The following is a 24,095-nucleotide window of genomic DNA, read 5'->3' as shown; positions in this document are numbered from 1 at the left end:
AGTGTGTAGTGTTTACAGATAAGATTTTTCAGAGTATGGTATGAATATTAACTTTTTGTTGGTTATTCATTAGCATTCTAGTATTAGTGTAAAGGATCCTTTTGATGCATACAGTTTTTTAGGTGAGCTCATTGTCTTTCTCATGATCTTCCTTACTGAAATTTTAATACCCTGTTTCATTATGCATTGTATGTAGAAAGGGAGTTTATTTTGCCTTTTTCTGACCCTCTGTTCAAAGCTGTGGTCTCACAGCAGTTTCAGACTTTTGTCTTTTCTTAGAGCCTTATCACAGAAAGGGAAATGATATCCAGTTTGAGATATCAGAATTTAATATTCATATTAGAATAGTGATAGCCATTCAAAAATTATAGATATTTGTGTTGATAGTTGTGTGTTTGATATTTGACTTTCAATTATTTTATATTTACTGGTTTGTGAAGCAAAGTTCTAGTGGGGCTGTTTATATTTCTTGAGGTTGTTATATATAACCATGGATATATTATATCATATTGAAACTAGGGATGAGGGTAATACATTTTTTGAGCTAAGGAACCATATCTAAGCCATTTCTGTAACTCTGACAAGGTGTCCAGCTGATAGTGGTCATTAAATGTTTGAATAATAGTGTTTCAAATAAATAAATTAGAGAAAGGAATGCCACTTTGTAGTTTGCTACTTAGCCTACTTTTAGAGTTAGATAACTGGAGTAGTAACACTTAAAACATTTCACACAATTTTGTTGTTTTTTTCCCAGTTACGTTTTCCAAATAATACATATACTATAATTGGCCATTTCCTACATTGTAGCAAGAAATATGCATTTTTTAAACAATTCATAGTAGTATTGATTTAGTTTGTCTTTTACTCACAGTCTCTGGATATGAACACCCTACCAGCACTTTATCACTTTTAAAGCCCTATTTAAAGGTTTCTTTCCAAAACCCCTGAATTAAATGCTATCCTCCAGTATTTTGCTCCCAGTATGACACATTTAACTCATCCTGGATGTGTTTTCCAATAACGTTGATTTATATATTTACTCGTATTTTTCTTTTTAGAGAGACAAAATTACTGCAGGTTGTATGCAAGTAAGAGAATTACTCAGTACCATTTAAAATAAACCCAAATGATTTAGTAGAAAAATATAAATCAACAAAATTGACCCCAGAGAGGAGAGAATCTAAACAAATCACTGTGGAAGAAGAAATTCAGCACGTATCTTAAAGCCATTAAACATAGATGGTTTCACAGGTGAATTATTTTAATCTTAAAGGATAAGATCATTTTAATGCTAGTCAAACTGTTCCAAGGCATAGGAATAGGAGGAAAGCTATGAAATTGGCAAAACCAACAATATCACATCTTTCAGGGAAATACAAAATAAAACTGTAGGCCAATCTCATTTAAGCAATGATCACAAAGAAACTATTACAAATGAAATCTAGTAGCGCAACAAAAGAGTAATATAACATTACTAAAGCATGTAAGATTAATTCAGTTAGACATTGAGAGATACAAGTATTGGAAAGGATACATTGAATTTGTAAGCATTTGCCTATGATATGATTAATTATATGGAAAACTTACAGTGTCAACTAAAGAATGATGAAAGACAATAAAGGAATTCCGTAAGGTGGACACTTTCAAAGTTAATGTTTTAAAATGATACTTTTCTCTTATAAATACTGTAATAAGTTAGAAATATAATAGAAGAAGAGGTCCCAATTAAAATAGCAACTAAGTTTACCTAGGAATTAGCAGAAACAGTATGAAGGGACTATGAGAAGAAAACTAAAAGTTGCTGAGGGGGACAGTTGACTATATGAAAGACATAGCTTGTTTGTTTGTTTGCCAACCCAAAGGCCAGAGAAGCCTCCCGCTAGGAATGCTCTCTGCCTTTCATAGTATCATCAGTCTTCTTCTTGGCGGGGGGAGGAAGCCATCTTTATTAAGGAGGCCAGAGGTGGGCTAGTCTCTTGTATTCTTCCCATATCCCTAAAGTAAATATATGTTTGTTTGTTTGTTTGTTTGTTTTTTGAGACGGAGTCACACTCTGTTGCCCAGGCTGGAGTGCAGTGGCGCCATTTCAGCTCACTGCAACCTCCGCCTCCAGGGTTCAAGCGATTCTCCTGCCTAAGCCCCCCGAGTAGCTCAGACTACAGGCACGTGCCACCATGCCCAGCTAATTTTTTGTATTTTTAGTAGAGACGGTGTTTCACCATGTTAGCCAGGATGGCCTCGATCTGCTGACCTCGTGATCCGCCCTCCTTGGCCTCCCAAAGACGTAAATATAGCTGTAGAGATTTGGCATTTGGGTCTCAAACCAAGCTTGTAGACTTCAAAATTTGGTTGTCTCAAACTAAAATCTCTACCTTGAGAACTCAGAAGCTTATTTGGTAAACCAAAAGCCAAGAATTTTGTTTGTTATCTTCAGTCTTCTGATCGACTCTTTTGAGGCAGGAGGGTTGGAATGTTCTACATAGATAAATTTCAAATGTATTTGGGCAGTTAAAAACCTGTTGAGCATTCAACTCCATATGTGAATGTACTTCTAGTGTGTGTATGTGTGTGCATGTGTGTGTACACACTACTATTAATCTTTATGTTAAGAAATAGCAAAGTTTAGATGGTTTCTCTGCTTTAGATATCAATTAAATGTCAATATTCTCATCACCTCTTACTCTCAGCTCCCATGATCTGATCATTGCTGCAGATCTCTGCATTGGGAGTGAACCACTATATAGGAACAAGAAAGTCTGGGGATTTGGGATGGGCATATCTCAGTGAATACTTCACAGTGCCATCTTCGTAGAGAGAGCCATGCCTGGCTAGAATACTTATGGTGTTTTCATACTAATGATAATGTGTTAATATGTGGAGCTTTAGAGGAAGAAGCACACCTTGTTTGTAATTACTGTGTTAAACTTATTTAATTCAGAGTGTAGACTCAAGTCAAATTATGCAGACTAAAATCTCAGTTGTGGTTGTGACCTTGGGCAAGTAGCTTAACACTCTGAGCTTTAATTTTCTCATCTGTGAAACAGAGATGACACCATGAGGTTATCAAATACGCTTGACATATAGTCCTCAATGAAAGTTAGTTATATTCATGCTTATTACTACTACCGTTGCTGCCACTGCTACTGCTTACAACTAAATGGTAAGGCTTTAAATTCAAAGACTGTGAGGTTTTTTTCCTAAATTAATGTATAAATTAAGTTCCAATTATCATCTCCTCAAGACTTAGGGAGAGAAGTTAAAAAAAAGAGTTCTGTGTTTCTTCTAGAAAATAAGTATGAGACTAGCAAGGAGAATTCTAGAGGAAAAAGTGTCATTGGGGGCCCTACCAAAATTTTAAGGGTGTAATAGAGTTACAGTAATAAAGAATGTGTGCCTGTGCAAGAATAGACAAAAGTATTAGAAGAGACAATTCATGCTTAGACTTTTGTAGAAGTAGAATTTAATGGTGATGACCACAATGGCGATGACATTTCATATCAGTAGATGGAAGAAATGGATTATTTACCAAATGGTCTTGGAAAACTAGCAAGTTCCTCCAATAGGGGAAAAAGCAAAACAAAATAAAACTAGGATTTCCTACCTTTTTCTATAGCCCAAAATGAACTCGACTTGGTCAGTGGAACTATAAAAGTACTGGAAAAATTCACAAGGTCAGTGTATTTATTATCTTATGTGTGAAAGTAATTTCTAAGCAATGCACAAAAGCTAGAAAACATAAAGATATGAAGGAATTTGATTATATAAAATTTTAAATTACACATGACAGAAAGCATTCCTTAAATTAATAGATATAGTCTGGGAAAAAGTATATTTGTAGCAGGTATGTTGAGAACAGGTTTCCTAAATATGGACAAATGCCTTAAAATCAGTAAGAAGAAAGAATAGCAATCTAATATAAAAATTGGCAAAGTAGAAACATGATATTTATGGGGGAAAAGAAAAAGCAACCAATAACAAATGTGAAAAGATTCTAAGCTTCACTTAAGTGAAAATAAAGTATCAGATTTGTGTGTGTGTTTTTTTAAAAGCTTGATAATGCCCCGTTGGAGATGTGGAATGCTCATACTTACTTAGTGGAAATGTAAATTTATTTGATGTTTTTGGAGTGTAATCTGGCACCGTCTTTTAAAATTTCAAGTACCACATTGGTGTAGTGTGAGAAAAGAAAATAACATTTCAAGTACATATACCCTTTGACCCAGAAATTCTATGTTTAGGAATTTTTCCTAAAGATATGTTAGCTACAAGTATTCAATGCTAAATGAACAAGTATATTTATCACGGTGTCATGTGTAATTGCCACACAAAACACAAAGGCAAACAAACTGAATATCCCTTCACGTGGGACCAGCTAAAATTAGTTATGGTGTATCTTGACATACAGAGGAATACTGTCTAGCCGTTAACACGAATGATGTAGATTTACATGGGCTGATTCGGAAAAAATGAAGATGACATTAGTGAAAAAAGCAAGTATCCCCCAAAAATGTTAATATGGTTGCTTTGACTTGGGGAGAAGGACTCTGGAAGATTGGAAAATGTGTGAACTTTGCCTTTTTAGTTTATGCTATACTGTTTGGAAAATTCTCTTTTTTGAAGTTTTTATTTGACTATATCAAGCAAACTAAAGATGAGAAAAATCACTTTAAAAGAGAAATATTTTCTTTTCTTTCTTTTTTTTCTTTCTTTCTTTTTTTTTTGGGACAGGGTTTTGCTCTTGTTGTCTGGGCTGGAGTACAATGGTGTGATCTCGGCTCACTGCAACCTCCACCTTCCAGGTTCAAGCGATTCTCCTGCCTAAGCCTCCCTAGTAGGTGGGATTATAGGCACCCGCCACCATGTCCAGCTAATTTTTGTATTTTTAGTACAGACGGGGTTTCACCATGTTGGTCAGGCTAGTTTCGAACTCCTGACCTCAGGTGATCTACCTGCCTTTGCCTCCCAAAGTGCTGGTTGTAATCTAGGCGTGAGCCTCTGAGCCCGGCCAAGAGAAATATTTTCAAAGTGAGAAAGGTTTTTTTATTTTTGTTTATAGTTGTTCCTTATGGCTAATTTGTATATATATTCACAAACATTATTGGTTTAATGTTATTTAAGTAAAGGTAAGGAAACACTTAGGAAGCATTGTAGTGAACTATATATTGATGTTACAGGGTTTTTTTTTTTTTTTTTTTCTTTTCTTTTTTCTGATGTTTTTCATGGCGTCTTTCAGAATCCTGCTTGGCCAACTTTGAATTCTACATCCTCTGGTCTCTTGTACACTTCTTGTCTTTTACTACTGTTTTGTTTTGGTGGGAAGGAGAGAGGTGTCACTTGATAGTGAAAAACAACAAAAACTCACTATCATTTTGGTCGTATTTCACTTTCTCTAGTACATTAAGGCTTCTCATCTTTTCAGTGTATACCTAAGAGTTTCTGGGTTAGAAGTCGAGCTTACTCTAGAGTGACTCCTCCTGGATAGTCAGTCTGCCAGGACCTGAGCCATGAAGTGCAGTCGTGGTAGCAGACACCCACACTCTATCTGTAACACTGGCCAGAGACCGGATGTCTTGGCTAATCTGTGATTATATGTGTCTTAAGTGCATATTTAAAATTATTTTACATTCATAAATATAACACTGTCTTTGCTAACAAATTCTGCAAAAAGAAGCTGTTATGTAATGTAAGAGGAATTTTAAAATAATTGGTAGAGGTTGGCAAACCAGGTTATAAGTGGGTACAAAAGCTGTAGGAAAGAGAGTGCATGAGTCAGGTGGTGAAACACTGGAAAGATTGAAAAAGATTATCTTTTCTTCTGTATTCCTTTTCATTTCTTCCTTTTTGCTTCACCTTTCTTGGGAGCTAGTCCTCCTGTACTCAGAGTTCTCTCTCTAGATCGATGTGTAATATAAGGGTTTAGTCTGGTAAGTTATTCTTGCATATTTTCTCTTTTCCCCAGGCTCTAAAATACCTAATATCAATTAAGTTTGGTATTTAGTAGTGTAACATGAACATGAAAGGCAGTCTTAAAGGGAATCTTAAATCACTTTTAAAGGGCCGTATGTATATATGTGGTAAGGTGGGAGACCCCTACTTGATATTTTTTGTATTGTGGGGATCATGTTTCATTTTATGTCTGTCCTTTAAAACATACATGCACAGGAATATACGTGACAGAACTTTCTTTTCTCCTTCTGACGGACTCAGCTATTGATTAATATCATCAGTTGGAGTAAAAAATGGCAGAGTTAGTGTCTACTATATTAAAAAGCAATGTTTTTCTTATTGTTTCTTAAGATTTAGTGTGCATAAGAATCACCTGAGTGTACTTATACAAATTTCTGATTTTCTGGCTCCATGCCCATAGATTGTGATTCACTCAATTTGGAATGAGTCCCAGGAATCTGTACTTTGTAAAAATGCATCTCAGATATTACTATTCTAGGTTTTCAGTAGCTCTCACTTTGAGCTATAGTACTTTAGCTGGTCACTAGACATTAGTCCAACATTTATTACTGAAACAAATGTGCACGCATGCGCGCGTGTGTGTGTGTGTGTGTGTGTGTGTTCACACATATGTCACTGAGCATTTCACAGTCTTCCAAGGGCTTTGGAAGGAGAATGAGAACCCTTGGTATAGCCTGGAAAATTTATGGTTGCCCCCTTAAGTTCACAAGTAATTATTGAGTCCTACAGCAAGGCAGGAGATGTTAATATTGGTAGTAAAAGACCTTTGGTATTAACACTCTTAAAAAACAAAACAAAACTATGATTCTCCTTTTCTGACATCCTCAAATATAATTTTTTGCCTCCTGTATATTTCTATTGTTGGTTTAGAAAAAAGGGACTGATAAGTGTGCTGTATTTTATCTTTTTAATTATTAGACAGGTTTGATTCAATTAATGCATTTATATATGGTCTGAAAAGCTTTGGAGTTTAGGTACTGTGTGGTGTTGGGAATAATTTCAAAAGGTGAATAAGGTCTTTTCTTGATGAAAATTTAAATGCATTTATTTCCCCAGAGAGAAATTGTTATCTAGAATTTCCCAGGGGAAATTCTTTTTGGTTGAATAGCTTGAAGGCATTAATGTACTTACCTGTGTGTATACTTTGGTTGCTCTTGTGTTTGTGCTTATAGATTTCTGGATTTCTCTGTAGGAGTCTGTGTGTACTTTGGATGCTTTTGTGTTTGCTCACATGGATATCTGAGTTTTTCCATAGCAACACTTAAAAAATAATTTTTTTTTTGAGTTGTAGACAAGTTAAATTATCCTGACCTGGAGTGTATCATACTTACTGAAATTCTTGAAGTCCTTAGGGAATGAAAATATTAGAAAAAGAAAAAGAATTTAAGTGATTTAATTTTCATAAAATGCTAATTTGTGTTACTACCATAGTTCAGTAACTAGTACAGATGTGTTTTATAACAGGCTTATTTTGTGTGCATGTAAAGAAATTTGTACCTTATTTATTGAATCCTGAATCTTTAGAATCCAGACAGTGCTTTCTTTTCACAAGAGATTCTCAATAAATCTTAGATAAAGGGAATATAAATAGATAGAGTAAAGGGATAAAAATGGAATAAAGCCACCAGCAATGCAAAGATATTATTTATTTTAATAATTTCTGATAGCATGGCACAAAGAATTAAACTTATTAGTGCCTTTTAATTTTTATAAACATTGAGGATGTTGTAGGTCCCAACATTTTTCTTTTACCTGTGTTTTATAATTTTAATATATTTATAATACTATTAAGTGACTGAGACAAGTTCTGGAAGTTTCTTGATGACTAAAGTTGTTTCTTTTCTATATTGCCCTCTTTAGGCAGGTAAAAGTGATACTGGCTTTGAGCTTTCTGCTTCATTCACATTTGGGTTTAAAAATTGTATAGTTTTCACTTTCTAAAGGAAATGGCTTGTTGTGGGACTACTAATTCTTAAAAATACACTAAATTTTCATGGACGGAACATTTTAATTTGATGGCTAAAATGCTGACTTCAAAGTTTAGCTTTTGAGATGATTAGAACTCTTGTAACTATAAGTGCAGTTTATATCATGACTGCTTCCTTGGATGACTACTTCTAACTTCGGTGGCCTGATTTTTGCCTTTAATATCTTTAATATTTAGAGGAAGTAGTTTGTGATTTTTTTTTAAATAAAGAAAGTTTTTAAAAAATTTGTTATCTAAGGTCCTTATAATGTCTGTGGCAAGAAAGAGGTCAGAAGGAAATGCAGTATAATGTAATAAAGAATCAAAATGAACAGTTCACATATGCTGGTGTTTGTTCATTTTACTTGTGCAAGAGTGCTGGTCATGTCAGAGGTATTTTGAAACGGTTGGTTCAGTAATTTGGCCTACTGTCTTTTTTTTTTTTTTTCTATAACAGTTTTTCTGTTTTCTACTACACCTTGCACATCCACCAATCCAAGACACCCTATAGGTGAGTATTTTTCTAGTTCTCAAATGGCATCACTTGTTCCCAAGCCAGTTGCCGCTTCATTGAAACTAGGCTATATTTTTCTACTCTGAATTATCTGGTAATTGATTTCACAGAGTGTATTTTACTCCACACTTTAAAAGTTACCAGCAAACTGCTCAAGAGCTGTTTTTATGTTGCAGAAAAAAATCGTACTAGGATTAAACTTTTTTTTTTCCTATTGCTTATATGCTAAGAATTTTTAAATGCTATTCTCAAACTCTGTTCTTTTTGAATTTTTATTACAAAATGGGAATTAGAACAGACTGGTTATAGATCTAAAGAAAATATAAAAGTTTATTTTAATATTCTGAGATGACATAGAACAAGGAATTAAAAAGAAAGCTTGTTTTAATAGTGCTTTTTAGTATTTCTAGAAATTAAGGATGGTTTTCCTCTAAAGGCTTAGGAGAAAAATTACAAAAATATTTCATAGATGGTGGTATTTCATGTAGTTAGGTTAATTCTCAATTCATGTAATTATACACTCATAGATCAGAAAGGCGAAGCCTTTTTATTTTTCCATGTTCATCTTAGACTTGCCTGATTTTTTTTCCCCAGTAAGTTTTCAAATATAGTTTAAAATTTTTTTTGTCAAGAAGGACATTTTCCTAAAAGCTTTGGAAGTAAAAAGCCTCCAGATTTTTTTTATTGGACTAGTAGGATGTCACGTTCAATTTGTTGATTTTGAGAAGATGAGATGAAAATAAGAAATTTTTTGGAAATGTGGAAAAATTTCTAAATTTTTAAATGGAGTCAATACGCTATCATGTTCAATTTGAGTTCAGTATCATGTTAATTTTGAGACAATTGGAGGAAAAAAAGAAATAGAAAAAAACAAACCTCACCTCTTAGAGCTGGTGATGATTGTATGTAGTTCACCCTTGCAAATACAGTTAAGATACCTGTAATTAACCTCTGAGTCTGTCAAATTATTATCACTTAACCTTCTGTTGCTTTGCTCATCCTCTTTGATATTTTTTAATGGCTAGATGTTCTCAGCACATGTTCCTGGAAAATCTAACCTAGAAGTACTAAAATCAAAGGCAAAATTTCATTTTTTTAAAAGGCATGTTTTCCTGTCTTCTCTCATACCCTGGGCATGTATGTGGTAGCTTGCATGGCCGAATTAAGTGATTGGCTTTGTGAGGTTTCTTAGTAACCTATAGTTGGTTAGTCTTTCATATGATCACCTTTCTTTCTTTGCTGACTGTCTCTTGTTTTACCAGCACAGAGTGGGGAACTGTAAAGTGACAAAAGGAGTTGGTCACTGTCTTCCATGTAACCATGCCTGATTTGGGTGGCATGTAATTTTTTTTTTTTTTAAATAAATGCCTCAGTTGCCTTTGTGCTTCTGCATGGTGCTTTCCTTTTGCCAATATTTATGCTTGTTTTTCTCTTATGAATTTTCTACAAGAACTTTGGAAAAAAATAATCCTTGGATTTCCAAGATCCAGGATAGGAGGGTACGTGTTTGCAGAAAAGGTCAAAATTTGAGAGTCCTGAAGGAGTTGTACTGTACAACTGTTCTGGATTGGTGGATATGCAAATATTAAGGAAGGGAAGGAGCAAATATTACTTTTGATGTGAGTGATCATAACATCTACATTTTTTCCAATTACTATTTGAGCCTCTTTCAACTGGTTTATTATTCAATTGGCAGTATCTTTTATTTTACACAGAAGGTTGAAAGCTGTATAAAATACACTATTTAAGAAATGTATGTAAGTGGTAAGCTTACTCATTAAAGAAAAATAATACTTTTGATTCTTAGGATAGTTTCCGATAATCCCAATAATTTTAAATATTAAATTCTTCTTTCTTTTTTTTTTTTTTTTTTTTTATGAGATGGAGTTTCACTGTCTCCCAGGCTAGAGTGCAGTGGTGCGATCTCGGCTCACTGTGACCTCCGCCTCCTGGGTTCAAGCGATTCTCCTGCCTCAGCCTCCTGAGTAGCTGGGACTACAGGCGTGCGCCACCACACCTGGCAAATTTTTGGATTTTTAGTAGAGATGGAATTTCACCATGTTGAACAGGCTGGTCTTGAACTCCTGACCTCAAGTGATCTGCCTGTCTCAGCCTCCCAAAGTGCTGGGATTACAGGTGTGAGCCACGGTGCCCAGCTTAATTCTTATTTCTGTATCTTGTATATTACATAGGCTAATTGAAATGTGTTAAAAATAAGGGAAAATAAGTAGAGCATTTTAGGAATAGAATTCTCAAAATGGAAGAAAGATTTTTATAATTCAACTTGTTAAAGATAATGAGAAATGTCCTATTAACATGTCAGAATTTGTTGGTGTGATATTAAACTGTCGACTTAATAAGTAAGGGGCATTAATTCAGCTTGGCAGCTTACTAATAGCCAAGCTGGTCCCTACTGGTGTGTGTTGGTAGAGCGTGATTGAAACTATGGTTAAGACTCTTTTTAACACCTGGGGAAAACTTCATTTTGTATTTTCCAACAATGGAAGTGTCCCAGAGCTCTTTGCTAATCATTTGCTCTTTAGGTAAGTTAGAGTATTTTGTGACTATTTTATAAAATATTGAACTAAGATAATGGGAGGAGGTGAATGACTGGTTCAGCAGGTAGTTCATTAATTTTAAGCTCTAGGGTGGTACATCTTGGTTAAAATGATTAATTTATATATTGTATGATTTTAGTCAAGGTGCCCAAAAACGTAAGCTGTGTTGTTATTCTTTGTGTAAAGTTTATGGATATCGCATGAGTGCCATAGGTGTATATTTATCTCTTTATTTGCAGCATATTTTACAGTGGTATTTTGCTTTATTATCTTTACATGCTAGATAAGTGGAGCAATTTGATACCTTCCACTGTTAATATATACTGAATAAGAATAATTAAAGGGCAAAACGTACTTTTTTTTGGTGGAGCAAGGGTAGACTGAAGCTGTGTAAGGCTTGTGTATCATTTCTTGAACTTAAATTTTGAGGCTGAAACTAATGACTGTAATAGGCCTGACACATTTCATATATTTGGAGATTACTGGGTAGACTTTAGAATAATCAATTTGAGTTGTTTAATGCTGGTTTTTTTCCTTAATCAGATTTTTCGTGAAGCTCGAAGAACAGTACCTAGTATTGTTTACATGCCTCACATTGGAGATTGGTGGGAAGCTGTCAGTGAAACTGTGAGAGCAACTTTTCTGACATTGCTACAAGATATACCATCATTTTCACCTATATTTTTATTGTCTACCTCTGAAACCATGTACAGTGAACTGCCTGAAGAGGTAAGAACTGATTAAGTATTTATCTTTCCTTATTGTTCTAAAATAGTTGACCCTGTAAATTGGATACCTTTTAATTATTATAAAATCAATACTGTCAGGGTTTATATCCTGAGTGTAACTGCCTATTAGCTGTGTGATGTAGGTAAATTATTTATTGTTTTAAGTTTTAGTTTCTTTTTGGGTATAGTGGTATTCCACAGTGTTGTTATAAAGATTGAGATAATTTATGCTTAGAACAGAACCTGACATGTATATATACAGATTCAGCATCTCTAATTAAAAAATTCAAAACCTGAAACTTCTTTGAGTACTGACATGAAGCCACAAATGGAAAATTTGACACCTGACCTCACTCGATGGGTTGCAGTCAAAACTTTGTTTCATGCACAAAATTATTAAAAATGTATAAAATTACCTTCAGGTTATGTGTGTAAGGTTTTTATGAAACTTAAATGAATTTTGTTTAGACTTGGGTCCCATCCCCAAGATAATCTCATTATATATGTGCATATATTTTAAAATCTGAAAACGTTTGAAATCTGAAACACATCTAGTCTCAAGCATTTTGGAAAAGGGTTACTCAGCTTTCTAAGACAATTGTGGCTATATCACTATCGGTTATATCCTTCTCATCCTTATCATCTGTGAGGTCATTTGATGAGATTTGACCTTTCAGCTCTTTCATTGATAGCATCATGTTAACTTGAATGTTATTTCTAATATGCGTATTTTTCAAATCAGAAATCTAACTTTGAGTTCATATCTAAGGTAAAATCACAGTCGATTCAGAAAAAATTAGTAGATCATCTTACTTGAGTGAAATTGATTTTTTAAAAATTGTTTTAATACCCCGAGCTTACGAGGTCTTGAAATACTCTCCTTTAGAAATGCTTAGAAATATTTTTCCCAGGAGACAAAGTAGGAATGATGTTTATATGAAAGATTTACATGTTTTAAATGCTATAATATAAATCTTGATTATTTAGAATTTTATGATTAAAGTGTTTGTTTACTGAGTTCTTTTATGTTTCAGCTTTCATTATCTTGCTAAAATAGATTTGTATAATTTACTGCTTTTTGTAAGGAAAATACGTTAAATGTAGAGTAATTCATTTTTGATTATTCAGTATCTGATAGAATATGAAGACCACTAATCACAATGTTTGTGATAGAGTCCAATAAAGTTTAACAGAATGCTGTATGTAGCAAGAGTTAGAAAAACCAGGGTATTGACTTACTAGTCTTTTGATCTTAGATAAGTACTTAACCTATAATTGCTTCATTTTCATCTATGACATGTGGATAATAACAGACAGGGTCATTGGTGTGAGACAGTATATGTGAATTTCTTTTGAAATTATGGAGCTGTTAAATGTTTGGTATTAGTATTATAAAATAGGAATGCAGCTGAAGTTGATTTAGAAGAATGGCCTGAACCTGGATATAACCTAGGAGCCACTTTACAAGTTAGATCCTCTTTCTCAGTTTTATTATAATTTTATGAAAAGAAAGAAAAGAGTTAAAATGTGGGATAAATAAGGATTCTAGTTGGGAATATATAGAGAATATTCCCTGAAAATTTCCCTCTATATTGGTTGAAAAATTTTTAAATAAATGTTCTATGAGTCTGACTTCTTGATAAGCAGTTTTTATGTTGCCTACTTCTGTTGCCCATATGCAAGTGTAATTTTACTGTTGGTTTAGTATTTTAAAGCTAACATTATATCATACACATTTTCAATGTTATACTGTTGTCATAACTTTTAATGGATTCAGAAAGCCTACTGACTAGTAAACTTTTTCAGTATTTATTTACCAATACCCTTAATTACTATCTAAAATAGTAGAAATTTGCCAGCATTGAATTCTGAAATTTCAGCTCCTTTCCCTCTCGCTTTTGTCTTTATAAGTAGTTATTAAAGCTATCATGGATATCATATTTGTGGGCTGAAGATTATGGGAATTCTCTTTTGATTATATAACATGTTTTATACTACTAGCTTGTAGGAAATTCTCCTCTGTTCCCAAGTCTTACATTTTATTTTATTTGTTTACTTATTTTTGTAGAGACGAAGTCTCATTATGTTGCCCAGGCTGGTCTTGACTCCTGGTCTCAAGCGATCCTCCTGCCTCAGCCTCCCAAAATGCTGGGATTATAGGTGTGAGCCACCATGTCCAGCTAAGCCTTTCATTTTAATTTCAAGTCTACCATTAGAATGCTTGCTTTCTTTTTTCTTTTTTCTTTTTTTTGAGACGGAGTCTCACTTAGCCGCCCAGGCTTGAGTGCAGTGGCATGATCTTGGCTCACTGCAACCACTGTCTCCCAGGTTCAAGCGATTCTCCCGTCTCAGCCTCCCGAGTAGCTGGGATTACAGACACCTGCCATCATACCCAGCTAATTTTTGTATTTTGGTAGAGACGGGGTTTCACCACGTTGGCCAGACTGAACTCCTGACCTCAGGTGGTCTTGAACTCCTGACCTCAGGTGATCTGCCCATCTTGGCCTCCCAAAGTACTAGGATTACAGGCATGAGCCACTGCACCTAGCCTGCTTGCTTTCTTTAGGTCACAAGCTAAGATAGTAGTCTCTAATATTTAGCACATATTGATAAATATTTGGTGAATGAATGAGCAGCACAGAGAGTTGTAGACCAAGTAGCTGTAGGTTAGCAAGTTGCCAGATCTATGGAAGAAATGAGGTAGAGAGTGGGCAGTACAAAACCAATTCTCAGAGAAAAAAATAGCCTATTACCACAGTTGTGCTACTGTACTCCAGCCTGGGCAGCAGAGTGAGGCCCTGTCTCAAAAAACAAAAGAAAATTTAATGTCATGAAAATATGTTTAAATGTATTGTTTTAAAAAATGCAGGTAATAAATCAATATGTATGGTATTATTCCAGTTTATAAATATACAACTGGAAGGATATACATAGAAATGTTAATAGTAATTATCTGTGGATATAAAGGTTGTAGTCATTTTAGTTTTTTATTGTCTTATTTTCTATATCTTCCATAATAAATACCATTATAATCAGAAAATAAACCCCATTATTCACAGATGAAGGAGAAAGGAAGTTTCCGTACCTTATTTTTAAAATAGAAGAAAACCTCAAAATAATTAGTCCTTCCATGATTTGTGTCTTATTAGGGGGACAAAGTGACAAGTTCATCTTTTAGAACCTCTTTGACATTCTCTTGCGTCTCTTTGTATGTATCTGTCTCTCGTAGTTCAATAGTCCCCACAATGAGTTTGTACTCAGTGCGTTAGTATCCTGGGAAAAACATTAGCATTTCTGTTCATTTTTATTTTTCGTATTAAATATTTCATGTGTATATGGTTTGTAATAAATAATACTATAAACCATATACACAAAAAATATACCATACTCTTAAATATACTGTTTTGCTAATAGTATATTTAATAATAGTATAGCAAAATAGTATATTTAATAGTACAGTATATTTCATGTGTATATGGTTTATAATATATTATTTCCGAGTAGTATATTAGCAAAATAGTATATTTAAATAAATATGCATATAGTGATGGGAATATTTTCAGATTTTTTTACTGATGAGGTGTTTGATCAAGAAATGTCAGAAATCATTGCACCAGACCAGCTGTTATCAAAGTGTGGTCCAAGGACCCCTGAGGAGTCCCCAAGACTTTTGCAGGGGATTATCAAGTTTCATTTCCAACTACATATCTGCTGAGTCTGGGTTTTCATCATATACTTCAGTCAAACAACATATTGTAACAGATTGAATACAGAAGCAGAAATGAGAATCCAGTGGTCTTCCATTAAGCCAGACACAAAAGAGAATTGAAAACATTTAAAGCAGTGCTGGCTGGGTGTGGTGGCTCATGCCTGTAATCCCAGCACTTTGAAAGGCTAAGGCAAGCGGATCACTTGAGCCTAGGAGTACAAGACCAGCCTAGGCAACATGGCGAAACACCCATCTCTACAAAAAATACAAAGATCAGTTAGGTATGGTGGCGCGTGCCTGTAGTCCCAGCTATTCAGGAAGCTGAGGTGGGAGGATTGCTTAAGCCTGGGAGGTGGAGGATGCAGTGAGCCAAGACTGCACCACTGCACTCCAGCCTGGGTGACAGAGTGAGACTCTGTCTCAAAAAAGTAAGATTAAACAGTGCCACTTTTCTCACTAAATTTTGTTTTATATTTTGTGTGTTTTATGTTCTCTCTATATTTTGGAAAAACATATTTTTCAAAATAATGTATGTTTTATTCTTTTAATGTTAATATGTAATGGGTTTATTTAAAATATGTAAATATTGATGCATATAGCTCACATACATAAAAGCTTTTTTGGGGTCCTGAGACCAAAACTTTGTGAACCTTTGGTCTCTAGACCACTAGCTCTTTCAGGTGTTACTACCCATCACTTCTCCCATTCCTAGCACAGTGCTAACACATGGGAATTACTCAGTAAAAGTTTACTGCATGAAAAAAGGAACTAACAGTTGAATCATCACGTAGAATTCAAATAACCTTTGCCCAGCCTCACTCCCTTTCTGCAGAATTCTTTTTCTTTTAAAATATTTTTTCTTTAAATTTTTGACCACTTGAGAACCATGCAGAATTGTAGTGTAAGTAAATTTACTTTTATAAACCCTTTCTGAAGATACTTGGAGAATTTTAGTTGAGATATATGGGAATTGCAAGATATTTATGGAGAATTAGAGAAGAGAGCTAATTTAAGGTTGAGCACAGAAAAAAGACTCTTAAGGGAGGAAGCAGATAAAGTAGAGATATTTGTAGGAAGGATTATAAACCTTGGCCAGAATTGTACTTCTGTTTCTGAAGACATTCACAGTATCTGCTTTGTTATTAAATTATTATGAGCAAGTTTCAGATTATATAATTCAGTATATTGGAAATTAATTTTATTTAAAGAAATATTCCTCAACTCTGCTGATGAAAATAAGATTACATATAGCATTCTGTCAACTTTTTTCATGTAGTTGTGTCTTTAGGTTTATGGTAGGACCTGGGAGAGGAAAATCAGTAACTTCAAGTAGAAAAATCAAGTAAGGGCGTTGAAAACTCAGATTAGGTTGGGCGTGATGGCTCACGCCTGTAATCCCAGCACTTTGGGAGGCCAAGGCAGGTGGATCACGAGGTCAGGAGATCGAGACCATCCTGGCCAACACTGTGAAATCCTGTCTCTACTACAAATACAAAAATTAGCCGGGCGTGGTGGTGGGCACCTGTAGTCCCAGCTACTCAGGAGGCTGAGGCAAGGGAATGGCGGGAACCCAGGAGGCGGAGACTTGCAGTGAGCCGAAATCGCGCCACTGTACTCCAGCCTGGGCGACATAGCAAGACTCAGTCTCAAAAAAAAAAAAAAGATGGCTATTATTAAAAAAACAGAAATTAACAAATGTTGATGAGGATGTGGAAAAATGGGAGCCTTTTTGCATTGCTGGTGGGAATGTAAAATTGTATAGCCACTGTGGAAAACAGTATGACATTATCTTAAATATATAATTGCCATATGATCCAGCAAATCAAGTTCTAGGCATTTACTCAAAAGAATCGAAAGCAGGACTCGAACAGGTATTTGTACACCATGTTCACAATAGCATCATTCACAGTAACCAAAAGGTGGAAACATCCTCAGTGTCCATGGATAGTTGAAAGGATAAACAAAATGTAGCAAATACAATGGAACATTATTTAGCTTTAAAAAGAAGGAAATTTTGATGCATGTTGCAACATGGATGAAGCTTGAAGACATTAGGCTAAATTAGTCATAGGACAAATTTTGTATAATTCCTTTTATATGAGGTTCCTTAGAGTATGTGTAAATGGATGATAAGCATATGAAAAGATGCTCATTATCAGTCATTCAGGAATGAAATACCACTGCAACCTACTAAAGTGTAGGTTGGGGCAAGAGTTTTTTGCCATTAAAAGCTGCCCAAAAAAAAAAAAAAAAAGTGCTTTTACACCAACCTAATAGCTATAATCAAAAATACACAATACCAAGTATTGGATAGGATATAGAAGCTGGAGTCCTTATATACTGCTGGTGGGATTGTAAATGGTGCAGCCACTTTCCAAAGTTAAACATAAATTTATGGTTTGACTCAGCAATTCCACTCCTAGTTATCTACACAAAAGAAATGAAAACATACGTTCACAGAAAGACATTTGTATGGGAATGTTTCTAGTTGTTGTACTAATTCTAGTAAAAAGTGGAAGCAATCCAAATGTTCTTTAATTGGTGAATGGCTAAACAAAATGTGATGAAATACTATTCAACAATAAATGGAATGAAATACTAATACATACTACAACTTGGAAAAACCTGAAGTATTGAGTGACAAATGCCAGGCATAAAAGACTATCAGTTGTATGATACGAAATGTCTAGAAGAGGCAATTCTCTAGAGACAGAAAGCATTATCAGTGGTTGTTAGGCTGGGACATGGGAGTGGGAGTGGGGATTGACTGCAGGTAGGCATGAGGAAACTTTTTGGGGTAATGGAAATGTCCTAAAGTGTGCTTGTGATGGCTGCACAACTGTAAAAATTTACTGAACTTTATTGAACTGTTTTTTCAAAAAAAAGTTTAATGATAAATACTGGAAGGTGTGCCTAAGTGCGTCTAGGAAAGTTAGGGAAGGCATCACACAGAAAGCATCAGCTTGAGTGGTGCATTAAAGAAGTGGTCAGAAATGAGTGAATAGTATGTATCACAACCAGTGTGAACCAATGTGAAAGACAGCGTGATTTGTTCTGGGAATTATGGAAGACTTGTCTTTGGTACAGCATAAGGTTTGAGGCTAGGACTGTCAGAAGATAAGGTTAGGAGTGAACTTAGAGAGGTATAATTTATCCCACTTATAAAATGTTGGATTCAGAGGTGTTGGTAGTAACCTGGTAAGAATATCCATGGATTATTGTAGGCCTGTCCTTGGTATGCTTTTGTATTCATAAAGTGTTAACATAGTTTTGCAAGTTATCAGAGAGAATAGTTAAAATGAAATGTTTTGCCATTCTTGAACGAAATCATGGTACGTCTAGGATATTAAGTTCTACTTATTTTTCAAGACCCAATTGATGTAAGTGATTTCTGCTACATCTTACCTAGAGTCTTTTCATCCCTTGCAAGGTCTCTTCTCTGTGTTTTGCTACCTCTGTTATAGTACTCCCAGCATAGTATCATAATGCTTTTCTTCTGAGACTCTTAAGATCTGTGACAGCAGAGAACAAACACATTTTCTTTAGTTTTATAACTGCAGTGTCTGGCATGATGTTTGGCATACAAAATATGTTCAGTAGTAAACTTACTTCCAGAATTTTCAAAGAAAGGCCAGCAAAGCGTAGATTAAAGAGTTGGAGGGAACTGTGCATGAAGGTAGTCTACAAAAGCACTGGCAGGACACAAGGTGAAATTTTATAAACTTAAATGATTTGACTTTAGGTTGAGATAAATAATTCCCCATCCAGTTTTTGAATTCTGATGTTTACTTTTCATTGTTTCTTCTCTTAGAATTTCAGAGCTGGAAAAGGCATTTAGAGTTTATATAATCTAGTTTTCTTTATTCACTTTATTACCTTAAGCCAATTACTTAAATCTTTCTAAGCCCCAGTTTCCTCATCTGTAAAATGAGGAAATAATACTTACCTCATTGTTATAAAGATTGAATGACATAATATTTATGGAATTTTTAAGGGGTCAGTTCATAGGCTTAATCCAGTAAGTGGTTAGAAATGACAAATTCAATGAATTACTCAAATTTAGACCACAAACGTGTGGCTAAATGGGCAAGAATATGATGTCTTCGATTCTAATCCAGATTTTCTCAGTATCATGGTTGGTATATCTTTCCATACTAGTGACCACCTCCCTTTTTTTATTTGCAGTTTCCAATTTGATTTGGGCTGGGTAACAAAAATCACAAGGTTAACTCTTTCAGTACATGCTTATTAGGCATGCTAAATACCAGGCACTGGGATAGGTGTAGGAAAACAGATGAATAAGAAGTGATCTCTGTTCTCAGGGAGTGTGGTGTCTAGAAGGTAGAAAGTAGACATTCTAGAAAAACCATAAAAATTAAATACAGTGTTTAATGTCACAGTAGACAAATTTGGATGAGGTAAAGAGGATTTAAACAGCATATCTTGGAAGGTGGACACCTGGGGTCAAAGTCTGAGTAGGTAAACAGAAGAGGTGAGTAATCACCAAGTGGATGGAGCTGAAAGATATGAGAATAATTGGCTTAATCTTTTTGGAGTGTGTCATGGAACATAAACTAGACCAGAGGTATAGTTTATTTGCAGTGGAACCAGGATTCCAGAGATTACAGTGAAATAGACTTTGTAGGGAAAGAGCACAGGAAGGGAAGTCAATGAATAGGGAATACAAAGAAATATGAGGATAATAGATGGCAGTGTTAACATTCTTCCAGCTCTCTATTATAGATTCTAAGTAATTACTTTTCAGCTCTTATGTAAAAGCCCTTTGAGATTGTTGCCATCTGTTACAACCAGCTGTCCTTTTTGCTATTGTCTGATGACTCTTACTCGATATATAGTATCATTCATTAATGACTTGGGCAACTGGACATTCTACCATTCCTGTTTAGCCCATGAGGTTGAACCCTTCAACAGCATAGCCTAGGACTAGGTTAACTATAACCCCATGTGAATGGTCTATGAATATTGAACATGATACTGGAAGATGAAGACATTGCAATTTGGTATGATATGTAAGCTTTTAATTCTTTATATATTTAATGTCTTTGTGTGTGTGTATATGTGTAGGTTAAATGTATCTTTAGAATACAGTATGAAGAGGTCTTGTATATTCAAAGGCCTATTGAAGAAGACAGAAGAAAATTTTTTCAAGAATTGATTCTCAATCAGGCATCAATGGCTCCACCACGAAGGAAACATGCTGGTAAAGTTTGTAAAGCCTTTAGGAAAATGGGGGGGGATGGAGTTAAGAAATGCCCTTTCTTGGAGTCAGTTTATTTTAGCCCTTTCTTCATGGAAGTGAGGAGAGTTTGTCAGGTTCTGTTTATCTTTAGATGACATGTGGAAGTGTCCATTGTGTTCATCTGACTTGAGATTGGGAAGTATAGCCTTGTTAAAGCTTTACTAAATAGGACTTCTTCTTATGACTTCAACCACTTCCTCTGGTAGATTTCACATTATGGGGCTCAAAAAGTCATAGAAAAAAAGTCTTCAGTTCTCCTATGCTTTAGTCACAGTAAGTACCCAGGACTTGAACTGGCAGGTTGTGAACACCAGGTGTTGTGCTCATTCCTTGTTGGGCCATGGTAGATTTGATGGGCTGGTTAGAACATTTGCCATTTCTAGTTTATTTATTGATTGACTTTTCAGAGACTTAGTTAGGACCCATTACATTTAACATTTTATTCTAGCCATTTGAAAATCTATTCTGGCTTTGTTTTAAGTGTTAGATTTTTCTTGGGTTTGGACTCAATAATTTTAGACTCTAGAATTGAGCTTTACGAGGTACCTCAAGAATTTGTCAGATTTCAGTTCCTTGACATAGTAAGGGCTGCATTCTAAGTCATTCGAAAGAGGTTTTATTTTCCTAATCTTAAAGATGCGTAAAGGATAAGATCTACTCGCTTAATCTTTTAGCCTCTTCTAGGAAGTAACAATCCTGTTTGGTAAAAATTTTTAAGCCTCTTTACCCTCGTTCCATCTTTTATGTTTCTTAGAGCCCTTCTTGGAGGATACTCAATACATTCCCCATCCCTGCCAAGTCCTTATTTTTCCATATTCTTTTTGCTTTGTTTTTCACTGGTTATATTATGTAACATTTTAGTAATTTTATTGTTCTTTAGTGGCTCCTTTCCAAATTTTATTGGTGTTTTAAAAATGAACACCTATCAAATTGCTGTAGTTTTGGTTTTTTCCCTCCCAAAACCTTGGGAAGTTTAATATGTAAATTATGGTTTATTTTGTTGCTTCCTGTTAATCTAAATATTTCATTATGAAAATGATTTATTTCAGTCTTTCATGCTTCTAGATACATTTTAATCTCATAGATTTGAATTTTCTGTGTTTACCGTTGATATTCTTTTTCAGTTGTTTCTGTTGACTTTCGGTTTTCATCTTAGGAGCTATTTAGAAATCAGAGAAAAATACTTAGAATTTTAATTCTGAGCTTTAGTGTGATATCAGGGAAGTCTTTTAAAATTAGAGAACATTATAATTAGGAAAGTTAATACTTTACCTTTTAAGAAGATTTTTGGTTTTTCTTAGGATAGGTAGTGAGTACCGTGGATTTTACATATAACACTTAGGACTGGTTTTCCATCTCCTTCATGACCATGGAATTCCTTTTTTTGTTCTTTTTTTTTTTTTTCCCTCCCTTCCTGCAGGTGCCATTCACTGTCCCTACTCTGTTGTACTCAGAATATGAGGGCAGGAGACCTGCCTAAAATCAGAATTCTTTTGGGGATAGGAAGGATCAAATGTTACTTGCCCATTATACTTTTTATGCATATAAGGCAATCTCATTTTAAGAAGCAGTTTTTAAACAAGGTTGACTTCAGAAAATCAGTATGCAATACTTTTTTACTTGGAGATATTTGTGTTGATTTGAATTATTTCTTGTAAGTTATATATAAATAATATTTCAAAATCAAATGATTTTGTTTTTTAAAGGGGTCCTGTTGTGAGTTATTTTATAAAGTGAAGCTATTTCCTTTTTGTTTCTGTGCAAATTTTTACTTGCTGGATTTGCATGTTTCACACATATAGTCATGCGCTGCATAATGACATTTTGGTCAACGATGGACTGCATGTATGATGGTGGCCTCGTAAAATTATAATACTGTATTTTTACTATACCTTTTCTATGTTTAGATACACAAATATGACTGTGCTACAATTGCCTACAGTATTCAGTATAGTCGCATGCTGTCCAGGTTGATAGCCTAGGAGTAATAGACTTTACCATATAGCCTAGGTATGTCATAGGCTATACCATCTAGGTTTGTGCAGGTATACTCATATGATGTTCACACAATGACAGAATTGCCTAACTGCACATTTCTTAGAATGTATCCCTGTTGTTAAGCAACACATGACTGTATTTGTAATTCTTTTCTTTAAAGAACATTTTGAGAGAATGCCAAAAAAGGATCCTGGCCCATCATGTTGGAATCTTAACATTTTCTTCTGTTTTCTCTAGCTCTTTGTGCTATGGAAGTGCTTCCTCTTGCACTACCTTCTCCACCTCGTCAATTATCAGAATCAGAAAAAAATCGAATGGAGGACCAGGAGGAAAATACTTTAAGAGAATTGCGGTTGTTTCTCAGGGATGTAACCAAGAGGCTGGCCACAGATAAACGCTTTAACATCTTCAGCAAACCGGTGGATATTGAAGAGGTCTTGTTTCAGTAGTGTGCAAACAGTGAAGTTGAACTGGCTAAAAGAAAAAAATATTGACATCTTTTTTTGGAAGGAAAAAAAAGCAAAGGCATGGATGAATATTACCCCTAGCCTATAAAATTTTAATCCATGTGATAACTACCTATGTCATCAGCAAATATCTGGTGACTTTTAGATGAAATTAGCCACCAATTTATATATGTCCTCTTAATTATTATTAATCTTTGTGGTCTCTTACTCTTCGATTTAAGAAGAGGATTAAAAGTTGCCTTAGTCAAATATCCATACTAGACTATTTTTATTCCAGGATAAATTCTGCTCTCAAAGAGTGTATTGGTGTTAACCAATCAATACCAGTTAATACTGGCATTTCCCAAATTATGTTTACCTCATCAAAAGAGGTAGCTAAAAACCTGAAGTTTCTTTGTCTTTCATATTTTGAGAATGCCTGTGGCTGGAATGCTGTTTGAAGTTAAAACATCCTGTGCAACTAAATTATTTTTCTTTCTAAGGGTTTTCTCTGCTCCCAGTGGAAAATTTCTCACTTTATATGTGTATTATTTTGTGTGCTTGTGGGAGCATGGTTTGTGATGATGAGAAAAGAAATTTTCCATTTGGGAATCCAATACTGTCAACTACATTTTTGGTTTTTGTTTTATCCTGGGATAATGTAGTGTGTGGATGAACACAGTGTAATCTTTACTGGCCTCCTTCTTATAGTTCAGACTCCATGTTTGAACAGCTTTGGTGTTTTTAGTTTTTTATTCATTTCTTTTTTTAAAAAAAAATTGAATTATGAGTGATTCAGAATTTAATGTTGTATCCTAATTGTGAAATCTGTGCTTTTGGACCTGAGTGGATTCCTTTGAAACCATTACCTCATCTGTTGCTGGGAAGAATGAGCTAGCATTTACATTCCGCCCGCCCCTGGCAAGTCTGAAAATAAATACTTTCCCCC

General features: G+C 34.7%; 1 protein-coding gene across 4 annotated transcripts in view; it reads left to right on the top strand.

Moving 5' to 3' along the window:
* Positions 1-24,095, top strand: part of LOC105479837 (ATPase family AAA domain containing 2B) — a 175,392-nt gene that overhangs the window by 114,698 nt on the left and 36,599 nt on the right. For 2 of the 4 annotated variants that reach the window (XM_011738169.3, XM_011738166.3), the window contains 3 exons: positions 11,549-11,734; positions 20,528-20,663; positions 22,938-23,119. In XM_011738169.3, the coding sequence (XP_011736471.2) occupies positions 11,549-11,734; positions 20,528-20,663; positions 22,938-23,119 (504 nt within the window). Of the gene's footprint in view, positions 1-11,548; positions 11,735-20,527; positions 20,664-22,937; positions 23,135-24,095 lie in introns of all 4 variants that reach the window. The other 2 variants (XM_011738168.3, XM_011738165.3) reach the window with 1 other exon arrangement.

Source organism: Macaca nemestrina, chromosome 13 (assembly GCF_043159975.1).
Source record: "Macaca nemestrina isolate mMacNem1 chromosome 13, mMacNem.hap1, whole genome shotgun sequence".
In the NCBI taxonomy this organism is placed as follows: domain Eukaryota; kingdom Metazoa; phylum Chordata; class Mammalia; order Primates; family Cercopithecidae; genus Macaca; species Macaca nemestrina.
The sequence above is the reverse complement of the archived record's forward strand: the minus strand, read 5'-3'. Positions and strand labels throughout refer to the sequence as shown.